This window comes from Watersipora subatra, chromosome 5, assembly GCF_963576615.1.
Source record: "Watersipora subatra chromosome 5, tzWatSuba1.1, whole genome shotgun sequence".
Classification (NCBI taxonomy): Eukaryota; Metazoa; Bryozoa; class Gymnolaemata; order Cheilostomatida; family Watersiporidae; genus Watersipora; species Watersipora subatra.
The window spans coordinates 27,435,441-27,448,895 of NC_088712.1; the positions used below are offsets into that span (position 1 = coordinate 27,435,441).

At 38.4% G+C, this 13,455-nt stretch overlaps 1 protein-coding gene across 1 annotated transcript; it reads right to left on the reverse strand.

Moving 5' to 3' along the window:
• Positions 1-829: 829 nt before the first annotated feature.
• On the reverse strand, positions 830-10,612 carry LOC137397236 (multiple coagulation factor deficiency protein 2 homolog). The gene is made up of 5 exons (XM_068083524.1): positions 10,596-10,612; positions 10,075-10,183; positions 3,592-3,707; positions 2,406-2,569; positions 830-987 (listed from the first exon to the last, which is right to left on the reverse strand). Exons 1-5 carry the CDS (start codon positions 10,610-10,612, stop codon positions 854-856), a joined length of 540 nt encoding a protein of 179 aa, XP_067939625.1. The 3' UTR covers positions 830-853.
• Positions 10,613-13,455: the final 2,843 nt, after the last annotated feature.

Consider the following 13,455-nt stretch of genomic DNA (forward strand, 5'->3'; position numbering starts at 1 on the left):
TACAGCTTGTCTCTGCAGTTCTAGCAGTATTTATATCAGCATCTACAGTAGTATCTATAGCTTGTCTATACAATTGATTAGTGACGCCAGTACCATATTTCTACATATTTGTCAAGCGACACCTACATGTACAAGGCTTATGTATAATTGCTGGTAGCACACACACACAGCTTGCCAAAACGTTTGCCTAAAGGCACTTGTAAAGGTTGTCTGTGTGCATCACTAGTAACACCTGTAAAGCTTGTCTGTATGTCTGACTAGCTAGAGAGCAGCCAGTACACAATTTTTTCACTGTTCTGTTTCACGAAAGATGTTCAGGCGTAGTAACTACATACTGTATACAGTTACTCAAAAAACCCGGCATTTGATTGATTGGTGCAGGTGATAACAAGCATTTGATTGGTTGGTGCAGGTGTTAACAAGTTAGTATAAAAGGCTGAAGGTCAGGAGTTTGAATCTCTCATCAAAAGTTACCAAATATATCGAGTATGCAATTTTTTTCCAACCTTTAACTGTTTCGATTCTTATTAGAGTGAAGACTGCAGAAACTCTACATGCAACTAAAGAAACAATCAATATATTATGATAAACATTGAAGAATAATTGTAGAGAGAGCAATCATAACAGCAAGCACCAGTAACAATATTATAATTAACAGAAATACAACTAGTTGAGCATTTGTTTGATTGTCTAATAGGTGGAGGAAGGGTAATGAAAAACTAAATCTAATCCACAACAGCAATTAAGAATAAAACAGAAAAATGCAAATGAAAGATAAAGCTCAGCCTTTTATGTACTCAAGGTCAAACATAGATCTATAAATGGTCAATATCCAGGCAGTGACAGGGAGGATTTACGTCGCAGGTTCTTGCCCAGCCATGAATTCATAGAAACTCACATAGCCATCTTTGTTTACATCATCATTAACGAGTACGTTGTCAACAATAGCTATGACTTCATCATCAGTGGACTGTTTCTGTTGATCAGCTGTAACAGAGGAAGTGATGCAGATCAACAGAACATGTCAGAGTTTAGAGTTTGCCCAGCAGGCATTCTTATGGAGACGCTAACATTGTGCATAACAGAAGACAACTACTAAAGCAGCAATTTCTGTATTTAAAACAAATATCAACAAACACAACTTGATAAGCTTCGGTATTTAGAGTAGTATGATAATTTCAACGACTTGAAAAATGGGGAAAGAAAGTATTGAGAACGTTAAGTAAGATGTGGTTGAGGCGCACCCAACCAGTAACCAGTAACAGTAAATGCTTTGTTGACTTGGTCAACACATCGGCATTAAATCAGAAATAAGTTGTCACAGCATCATGTCTGAGTAAACATGCTGGTCTGTGGTAGGTTGTCACAGCATCATGTCTGAGTAAACATGCTGGTCTGTGGTAGGTTGTCACAGCATCATGTCTGAGCAAACATGCTGGTCTGTGGTAGGTTGTCACAGCATCATGTCTGAGTAAACATGCTGGTCTGTGGTAGGTTGTCACAGCATCATGTCTGAGTAAACATGCTGGTCTGGGGTAGGTTGTCACAGCATCATGTCTGAGTAAACATGCTGGTCTGTGGTAGGTTGTCACAGCATCATGTCTGAGTAAACATGCTGGTCTGTGGTAGGTGTCACAGCATCATGTATGAGTAAACATGCTGGTCTGTAGTAGGTTGTCACAGCATCATGTCTGAGTAAACATGCTGGTCTGTGGTAGGTTGTCACAGCATCATGTCTGAGTAAACATGCTGGTCTGTGGTGATCAAAAAGAAACCGAAACAGTTGTGATAAGTTTAAACGAGTTACTTTCAAACGAATAGTCTCGACTCACTTTTATTCATTACAAGCAAAAGCTGAATTTATTTGAGACACCTTCCAACACATGACAGATTTTCCCACTTGATAACAGGGTTTCAAACCGATGAAAAGGTTTCAAACCGATAAAAGGTTTTCACAAGGATGACAGGCTTTCACAGCAATGACATGGTTTCACAACGATGACAAGATTTCACAATGATGACAGAGTTTCACCACGATGACAGGGTTTCACGACAATGACATGGTTTCACAACGATGACAAGATTTCACAATGATGACAGAGTTTCACCACGATGACAGGGTTTCACAACAATGACAGGGTTTCACAACAATGACAGGGATTTCACACAAATAACTATTTAAATATGAACACAAACAAATATGTTCCTACTTGTAACAGATTGGCCTATATGACGACTTTTAGCAGAAATGAAAAATGTTTATGAAACCTTTGAAGAAATTGTTCAAACAATTAAATCAGGTGAAACTGCAAGTTTTCTCAATGTGACCCATTTTGTGAGCTTGATCGATTTTTCTCATGAGCAATGTAGCACTTGTTTTCGTGAGCAAAAATATAACAACTTACTCTGCTCATGGTTGTGTCGCAGGGCCTTCACAATTTCGAGACCATCCAGAAGGTTGTTATCATCAAAATCATGGAGCTTGAAATAATGAAACTGTAGTTCTTTCTCTGTCATATCCTTTTTATCCTTTGTGTTGATTTGGTGTTCAAGTTCCTCAAGAACATGGCTGTTCAAACAGAATACCAAGTGCAGAAAATAGAAAATAACAGTACTTAAGCCTACTGATCACTCTTGACATATATATTTGGTAATTTTACAGTTATGCAACAATTATTAAAAATAAACTGCCAGCAAAAGTTGAATGTTTAGGATGCGAAATGCATGCAAAATCTAAATTCAGCTAATCTTAACCCTTTGACCAGGTATAAGCCCCCCAAAAACAACCGAGACTCATGTAATTCATTTTCGAAAATTCAATAAAATCGATATTCTATGAACATGCATAGCTCAAATCTTAAACTTATTTCTATGAACAAAAATTTTTGTACATATACATTCATTCACATATCTACTACTCAAAAAAAATTACAACCATGTGCAATTGTCCCTGTATGAAATGCTTGGAAGCTTTTTTTTCGGTAGAGTCAAACGCTATAACGTAGCCGTGCGAGCCACCATAACGATCGTTTTTTCTGCATATTCCAAGTATATTAAAAGTCCAAAAAGTTTACATCACTTCTATCATTTGAATTATTATTATTCTGATCAGACAAAAAATCACTAACGATCGCAGGATAAAATAAACTTTTATTTTACCGTATTGAAAGTCGAGCCGATGTTGACTGGTTTTTCCAACTTTTAATCTTTTCCAAGGAATCGCGATTTGTTTAGCTTTTAGCACAAAGCAACGCCTCTCAGATAATCGCTTCATATTGTAAATCATCGACTGATATCTTGTTGATGATATTTAAAACTTACTAGTGTTCATATCCTTTGTTTAACGTTACAAAATGACAGATTTATAAACGTCTACCGAAATAGACATAAATGTCGTTTCCCCACGCAACCGGTAAACGAAATTCTGGTCGTTTCCTCTGCCAAAGGGTTAACATTAGCTTTAACTATAAGCAGATTTTAAGAACTAAAACACAGAGACACCAATCTACAAGGAAAAGCAAAGCTGGAAATAGAACAGACGAAAGTAAATAAAATAGACGTAAGTAATGGCACGATGCATAATTAACTCACTCTTTTGTGATTCGCTGCCTTAGGTCATGATTCTCAACATCCTCGACTGGATCGAACTGATCAGCCACAGCAAAAAGAAGCCATACAGGGAGAAACAGAACACACCAATTCATCACCTTAAAACAAAATAAGGACTATGTGATTAAGCCTACAACATAGCCAGGCCCGTATTCCCTGGAGCGGCTGGGCGGCTGAGCCGCCCCAACGTTTTGTAATTTTCAGCGGCTGAGTACTAAGAATTGCAGTTTAAGTTCATTCACTTGGAATTTCCAACTACTAATTATTAGCGCGAGAGCGCTAGTTGCGCTCTAGCACAATTAGCGATGAAGTGCAGAGGCTCACTAGTCTAGTTTTGCCTGCCACTAATGAACTGAATGAGAGATCGTTTTCTGCCTTGATGCAAATCAAAACATCGATGAGGAGCACTATGGGACAGGCTCGTCTAAACAATCTTCTAATATTACACATATGTATATAAATATGTTGACATAGATACAGAATCAGTTGTGAAAGATTTCTGCCATGGACACATTGACAGAACAAGAGCTATTGCAATAAAGAAGTAACACCTCTTGTTCTGTCAATGTCCCTTGCAGAAATCTGTAGTGTCATGAGCTTTATATTGTTATGGATTTCCGGAGTTAGCGAGTGGGTGAGATTCGATTTTGTGGCTTGCTGGCCGTGAACCCACAACTACTGGTTAGTTGCCCTGTCGCCGCAGCAGTCCGCTTTTGCCCTAAGGCTAGCTTTCTTAAGAAGCCTCGCAAAAGCTAGGACCGATTTGTTGTGTTAGGATTTAGAGACACTCTTGAATTGGCAGAGCTAGGAAACGTTTCTGTTTTTGTATCAGAACATACATTTATTCACTCGTTTACTATATACTGGTGCGGTGATTTATTTGCTTTACGTTATTTTGTTTGACTTTCCTTTCACGATATTTTGCTTGACTTTCCTTTTACGATATTTTGCATTAACGGTAACCCGGGTAAGCTAACGTTTATATGATATATCTATGTGGTGATTAATAATAATTCGACTCATCTTGATCGTGGTGTTGTCCTTTGGTTATTGCTACTGAATCTTTAACGTAGGCTCGTAAAATAACAAGATTCACTGGGAAAAGGACCCTAATTACCGAAGTGGGAATTGTTTGCCCCTAACCAGGGCGAATTCCATTTCAATATCGTTCGTTGAATAAAGAAAAGGTTTTGCCTATCAAGAACCATAAGCAATATATTTATGTAGATTGTGATGCTTACAATTGATTGCATTTATGCATACTTTAAGGGTTGTTGATGCTTAAAAGGTCCAGAGCTTCGGGACGCTGCCCCAAACCCCGTTGGAGGGCTTACACCACCCCCAAACCTTCAGGTGTTCATAACTAGTCGCATAACATTTGCAGCCCCAACTTACAACCGGGGAATACAGGCCTGAACATAGCTCAAAGCATAAACGTATTACAGTAATGAATGTAAAATCTGAATACAAACAAAGCAAAAAATATAGAATCGTAGCAATTCGGAGAACTCATAGTACATTGGTGCAAGACGTAAAAATTTACTATAATAAAGGCTAAAATTTATGAGACAGAACTTGCGCACACCGCTTATTTCTTGCTCTGAGTAAAACCACCACAAAAAGTTACTAGCACATACTTTATGCAATGGCAATAGGAAACAGCTCTATCCAAAATTAACTATCCAAAGTGTCTATCCAAAGTGAACTGACATTCACTGAGTGGTTAATAACTTCAAAAATTCAAACAAACAAACATAAAACTATATTAAACTATAAAACTAAAAAACTAAGTAAAACAAACATTTACTTGCCGTGGTACCTTGTGGAAAACATATTGTGAGATATGACTATTGATTACCACAATAAAGATTGCTCATATATATATAAAGCTCAAGTAAACAAACAAATTCAACGTAATGTAAAGCTGCAAAATACCAGTAACCATAGGCATTTAATGAATATATACTACGGGGTGTGTGTTAATAACAATTTTTTTAATAATCTTCAAGAAACTTAAGCAAATCTACTTTAGTTCAGCTCCACGATCTACTCAAAGAAGCTACGTACGAATCGAGCGAGTATTTGAAAGCCCTAAAGAGAATATAGTTTGTACGAGCTTTGCTAACAAACTGGCGAATCCATTATATTATGTCGTCTTCAGTGTTTAAGCGTTTCCTGCGACGTGAATCGCGCGAACCGGATCCGATAAAAGACATTCCATGTATTATAGGTTTCGGTCATGTCTAAACCGGATACAAAGATTGATTTGCCAGCTCACATGTTGCAACGCTAATTTTGAGTGCCGTTTATTAGCTTTTTGATATATTTATTGGTTGAACTCTTATCATTTCTTTTCATGTGTCGCTATTTCATTAATTCTTGGTCACGATATGATAAAATTGTTATACAAACTGAGAATGTTACAGCTATTTAATTTTCGTTTTTGCTTCTTTGCCACCTTTACGCTAGCACCACTTTGGTAACGAACATCACCATCGAAATGAACCACCGGTTGTTACCTGCAACACATTGGCCACTCACTGTATTGCAACTAAGTTTGATTTTTGTATATCTATTTTATAAAGCTGGCTCCGTATTTTGCAAAGGCCAATATTTTTGTACAACATTTCAAAAACAAACTTATTATAAATCATGTTAAGTTTTCTTTTGTAAGCACGACTATGTACACCAATGGATGCAAAGTATATGCAATGCTCACACATATCTAATTTGTGGGTCAAAGACTAACTATACATCTATACAATACAAATAATCCTGTGAACGTGACTCTGACTCGCTGAGTGCCGTCCCTGCCAGCGGCTATGGGGGAAGATATTAACATATAGATACATCTACTCTCTACTAAATATTAACAGTTTGTTTGGATGTTGCCGCTGGCTGTGGGTGTGTGTTAGATGTCAGCAAATTATCAGCAATGTACGCGCAGGGATGGGTTGTAAGATTATGTAGCAAGAGAGCGATATCTATTGCAACAGGGGTGAGACAGAGGGTGTTGCAGAGATGGCTGTGAATAGTTGTGAAGTTTTCATTGTATAGGTCATAGTTTTTGACTTATGGTGGAACCTGTGTTCTATGATTTTGTTTACCAAATGAACATACCTTGTTAGCTGACATTGAAGGCATTTGTGTTTCTCCAATTCGTATTCATTTCTGATTGCTTTTCATAGGGTGCAAGTGATGATAAGACTGTTATCTTGTTACAAACAGGCAACTTGCACAAAGTCAGCAGTAAAACTATTATTTTGCTGAATTGACATTTGCATACAAAAGCAACTGGTCAAATGTTTTGAATTAACAAATTAGTCAAATAAAATTTGATAACAGGAAAATCATAGTATTTGGTTTCGAATATTTTTCTCAACTTTCAACCGTGACGTCGGACGCACAGACAGACCGTTTAATGGACACTGCTTTTATTATAGTAACGATTGTTCTAACACTCTGGTTATAAATTCTAAAGGAATTACTTTATTTAATGGTCTGATGGTTTACTTCACAGATGTTGAAGTAATTTGTTAAAGCACTTAAATTACATGATTTTTTTATCATATATTTCAATACATCAGAGTCTTGGCTTTCGAATGAGCCATTGTTTGACATGGTGAGATAGACATTGGTTGGCGTTTATAGGATTTCCCCAGAGCTCTATCACAGAAATGTTCAATCGTATAGACTCGAAAAATGTGGCGTCAAAATTTTCATATGCGGGGTTGTGTGCTCTTATTGCTTATTTTATTGCTTACTGCTTATATTTATTAACTACAATAATCACGCTAGTGGCAGGCGAAGATAAGGCAACTCCTGAGAACCAATGAACATGACAAAGGAATCAGTGTCATTAGTTTTCCATGTACAGATTATTTTTATGATAAATAACTCAGATTCCAAGCACCATACTATGTTTTCCCGATGATATTATGCACTAGCCCTATCTTTTTACTGTTTTGTTGAGGGTCACGACTGTGACTAATTAATTTCAAGCATTGCATGATCTCGCGAAAGTGCTATTGACATATAGTCCTAGGATGACGCAACCGCAGGTCGCAATTTAATCGATATGATTTCATTACCTTTATCAACAACAGTATATTTATTGAAGCATAATTAATTAACCCAGAACATCTGTTTGTATTGGTCGGACGTTAGCACGATCCCCGGGCATTGTTGATTATCTAGAATCCTAGTTTATTATTAGCGCTCCCTGGGTTTAACAGCGCCGATTGTCACAGAAAAGCGCAGCCTCAATGGCAGCGAAAGGGATCGACTACCTAAGGCTAAATAATAATTGTGACATCACATTGTGGGAACCGCAACCGAGTGTTTTTTTATTGCAGGACATACTTTTGACACCCTGTTTTTCATAGTTCTATTATTCTTTGTGTATTGAGTATAGGCTCATTCGAAAGCCAAGCCTCTGATGTATTGAACTATATAATAAAAATATTATGTCATTTATGTGCTTTAAACACAGCAATTCCAGTATTTGGCATAGAACAGTACAACCCGCATAAAGTGCATGGCCGCCAAGCTGATGTATCATTATCATAGCAGTCTGATGATGCGACAATGGCTGTCCTCATTATTCTCTGATCAAACATCTCCAAACATCTTTATTCTTAGCTCTCTTGTCATTCATTCCTATCTATATCTAGCTTCTTCATATTTCACTTCACGATGTCTTTGAAGCGCAACCTGGGCCTCCTCTGGTTACGCTTTCTTTCACAAAGCCGAGAATAGAGAAGTTGTCAAAGTAAGCGCTCATGATCCGTTCTCTCGACATTTCCAAGCCCTCTAACATTTATCTGTATTAGAATGGACTTGAGTGGTGTTATGCCTTTTTTTCTCTATACCTTGCTGCATCGGTGATCTTATCCCTCCATGAGATACCTATAATTGATCGAAGATGTCGCATCACATTTGTTTGCGGCTTGTCAGATTGCATACTGTATACAGTTCATGTCTCAGCGCCTTACAGTAAGGCAGTAAGCACAGTAGGTCGATTAATCTGCAACTTGAAATGTTTACTTAAAACCAATTTAACATTACGGTTATTTGATATCAAAAGATTCATCATGTTTTACTCCGCTGTGTTGTAGGTGCAAAATATGTGGAAATGAGATTACAAGCTCCTAACAGCTAAAAACAAACAGTCAATCGCAACCATCACGAAAACGCCGTAGATTGGAATTGATTTTCAAAATGGCTCAAATGGGACGTAGCTGAACAAGATGGCTTCTATTTACACTTTCATGAAACCTCATTCACCGAAATATTTTTACAAATATGCTTCACGCATTGAATGAAACCATGTCTATTGTTCTTACACATTTTTTCATCATAGCTGTAATGCCGTCAATTTGAGCACTGATATCTCAAAACCTACCGTAAAAATTTGTTTATTTTTTTAACCCTAGCTCGAAGAAATGCATATCATCCTTTAATAAACATGATGAGCCTATTGGTCGGAGGTACTTGTCGAAAAATGCTGCAGAAATTGTTCGCGCTATTTGGCAAGATGTACGGATCACATGATCAGATTACGACTAGATTATTAGACCAAGCCGAAACAAAACTGTAACATAGCCAGCATCTATATTTCATACGGGCTTTTCAGTAGAACCCGAAGTGTTTACCATAGACTAGTGCTACAAGACGTTTTATATTGAGCCTTTTATTGGCCTTTCAATCAACGTGATAACACCACCTGTCATAACAATAACCAAGTTAGCTTGAGTACGTCAGCAAAATAAAAAGATTCTAGCCTGTTGCGCTTTCGTAATGGCTGCGATTAATCGTTCGTTTTGAGCTTTTAAGATCTTGTAATCACATTTGTACATATTTGGCACCTACAGCACAGCAGAGTAAGACATGGTGAATCTTTTGATACAAAATAAATGTAATGTGAATTTTGTTGCAAGTAAACCTTTAACTTTGATTGGTACATGGTGGTTGTTCCATAGTCTAAGCCTTAAGTTTCCATACACCGCACTCGCATTTCCCAATCTCAATAAGATTTCATTATTCAGCCTAGCATTGTCAGCTACAGTGCTTGAAAGATTTATACTGTACCGAAGGTTCACCGTCTATGGTAACTGAGCAATGTTGGACTACTCTGCTAAGGAACTTAGGTGGCTGAAAGAGACATTCTGTTTTTCTAATATGGATTTTCAAGCTAAACTGTCTTGCAGTCACCGCCAAATGATTGTATAACATCAGATTGGTGAGCTACCAGGGCACTATCATCTGTACAAAGCAGATATCTCACTAGTGTTGTTGTTGTTTTGGTCTTTGATTTGAATTAGGCAACATTAAACAGATCTGTTTTCTTTCTGGTCTGAAGATAGACCCTTTTCGAGCTGTTCTTAAAGGCAACTTCAAGAAAAGCAGATAGATAAAAAGAGATGTCGGTGCAAGCACACATCCTTGTTCTACTCCATTGCTCACTTTAAAGTCCCTAGAGACGTGACCGCCCATAGCTACATTTGCCTGCATGTCTGTGTGGAGAGCCTCGATGATGCTAATAAATTTATCTGTGCAGCCAATTTTCAACAACCTGCCAAAGACCAACTCTAGACACGGTGTCAAAAGCCTTTTTGAAATCAACATAAGCACATATAGTGGGATGTTTTGTTCAGTACATTTCTCCTGCACTTGCTTTAAACAGAACATCATGTCAATTGTACTCCTCCCACTTCTCAAACCACACTGAGATTCGGGTAGCACATTCAGAGTGATATGCGCTGTACGTTCAGTAGTACTAGCGATTCAGTAGTAATCGAGAATTTTCCAACAATGGAAAAAAGGAATATTCTCCTGTGATTTCCACACTCCTTCCTATTGCCTTTCTTAAATAGAGGACCAATAATTGCATTCATCCAGTCATGTGGTACCACCTGTGTATCCTAGATAATCTGTATCAGTTTGTATAAACAATCTACTATCTCTTACCTATTATGGTTCCATACCTCATATGGTATACCATCTCTGCCAAGGGCTTTACTGTCCTGGAGTCAACCAATTGCCATCATGAGTTCATTCATATCGGGCGAATCATCCAATGATAATACAGTTAGCATCTGTGCTATGTCGTTCCTCGCCGCCTCATCAAGATCTTCCGGTATGTTCAGCAGCTGATTAAAGTAGTCCAAGAATCTTTTCAAGATTTTATCGCTTTCTTGTAGAACTGTCATTCCATTGTGATCCAGTAGGTAGATAAGGCCTCTTGGCTTTGGACTATTAGTTTCCCTTATGCCAGTGTAGAATGCTTTCATGTCTCTCCTACCAGCCGCATTCTGTAACCCCTGGCCCTCTCCTCTCATCATCTGGCCTTCATCTGTCTGGGACACTAGACAGATGAAGGCCAGATGATGAGAGCTCCTCATCACACGCTCCTCTGTGCTTCCGAGTATGTCCTTCTTGATCTGGTTGAGCACTGGATATTAGCTGTCCTTATTTCTTTCCTCAATTAACTGCTTCAAGTGCTCATCATGTTCATCAAACCAATCCTGATGCTTACGTTTTTTGTTTGCCAATCACATTAAAAGTAGTTAAGTAAATAGCATCCTTCTGGTTCACCCACTTTTGTTCCAATTCACCATTGTCTGCATCCAGTGCTCCAGCTTCTCATCCATCTTTCTTAAGTTGCTCCTTTACTAACTGGTCACTCAGTGAATATGTGTCTAACTTACATGGTGGCTTCGACCTAAACTTGCTGTGCTTTAATACCCTTCTCATCATCCACTTAGATCTTAACATTACATGGTCTTTCCCACAGTCTGCTCCTCTCATAGCATGAGTATCCATAATTTCTTTCACATCTCTCTACTGGAGAATGATATAATCCAGCAAATGCCAGTGTTTATACCTTGGGTGTTTAGACGTTGAATGTGGAATTAGTAATCACAAGGCAGAGAGCAGAACAGCGAGCTAATAGTAACTTTCCATTGTTGTTGCACTTCCCTACTCCATGACTACCAAGCACTCTTCCACTTTGCAGTGTCTGATCCTTTTCCTGTATTGAAATCACCGATCAATACTAATTTATTATCAGCTGGAACTTTCCTGATTGTATTCCTCAGATCACTGTAAAACTGCTCCTTTGCTTCCTCACTGTTTCTCATTGTTGGGGCTTATGAAGGTTGCACATAACCTCTTCTGTAATGGAAGTCCCATTGTCATGATTCGGTTATGGATAGGTGTTGGATCTTCATCTATATTGGCAGCAATCTGTTTTTTAAGACATATTACTCCAGCTTCTCGTTTTCCAGTTCCGACCTTCCACTCCAGTAGAAGACATGATCTATGACCTATGATCTTCCAAGCTATCATATCTTGGCAATCTTGTTTCGCTTAGTGCGGCTATACTTGTACCATACATGTCCAACTCGATGGCCACAAGGGCAGTCTGCCTCTCTGGGCGCTGCGACTCCGTCTTATCCATCAGCATACATACATTCCACTACACATAGAACTACTTCTCTCCCTTTCTTCCTTCCATCTCCTAGCATACTTTTCGCTGTCTGTCGCAGTGAAAACAGATCAGCTTGGACCTTGTTTGGCTGGTCGCCGTCTGAGCTGGGATGAGTTGATTTTTGATAGACCATTTCATGAAAGCTGCTCACAAAAGGGTTTAAGGTGCTACTAGCTTTTGCTGGACTAGTAACACACCCTTGGCAGTGATGAGGGTTAGCAGTGGCAAGGACAAGTCAAGACAGACTGAATCCCTCTCCCATTGCGGTGACCACTTGGAAAAAAAGTGTGTTAATCCCTGCTTTTGTGGCTGTGCATGTCATATCACACTGACTAGCATGGTCCACCACAAACCTGTGACGTATGACTGGATGTCCAATCTCACTAATCAGGCCCGAGGGCGTGATGGTCAGTTTAGTCGCTGACCGCTCAACCCATGTGACAGGTTGTACTGGTTTTCATAGTTATCCGATAGCAGGCATAATCACCTGTACCTGATGTATACAAGTGAATACAGAATACTAGTAAACACACTGCTCAGCATTGGTGACTTACATGCTTTATATGACAAATTCTTATATCTCTTTCATTCAACAGCCAGCCATGTAAAATTATAATGTGCAAACTAGATGTAAGTTAGGGGAGTAGAGCTACTGACATTTTCACACAAAGTACGAAAGAGAGTGAAAGACATAAAGGCATTATGAAATATTAAAGCATCTTCCCGTGTGAAGAATGTGATGTGTATCTGATTTGTTTGTGATCGATGCGATGTGATCGACGCGATGTGATCAAGGCGATGTGATCAAGGCGATGTGATCAAGGCTGCTGATCGTTTTGAAATATAATTACCAGCTTGCAGTCTTTTTCAGTATCTAGCTGGTTTCATATTTTTAAAAGGAGGAAACCAAAAGTGGAGAATCCTTTTTTAATGCTTGCACCTGACCCGATTGCGGTAGAGAGTTTGACGTCATTTATTAAACAGTAGTGAGGGAAAACTACCAGTTACAGTTGTCACTTTACAATAACTCCTGTTTTGAGAGCTACTAAATAATCTCGCAAGTCTTACTTTCAAAGGTCCCTCTGTAGTATTGTGCTACACCTGCTGTCAATTATCTCCATCACACTTGTTAATTCTTGGTGGAGGGTTATTTCCATATTTGATTTCTCACACATCAAAACAAGATTGTTTGTCATGAAACATTTGTTTTTGCAGAATTTGCAGAATCGAAATCATGATTAAAATCATTTGATTTTTTGTGCCAACCTTGAATACTGGTATTTGTGGTGAATTGTTTTTAAATGTAACATATATCATTGTATGGCAGCTGGTATTATGACTGAAAATAATTTTTT

Coding starts and splice junctions, on each gene's coding strand:
- LOC137397236 (XM_068083524.1), bottom strand. Junction 3,708..10,074: donor ACGTCTCTAGGGACTTTAAA/GTGAGCAATGGA, acceptor TTTTGTTTTAAG/GTGATGAATTGGTGTGTTCT. Junction 2,570..3,591: donor AGGCAGCGAATCACAAAAGA/GTGAGTTAATTA, acceptor CTGTTTGAACAG/CCATGTTCTTGAGGAACTTG.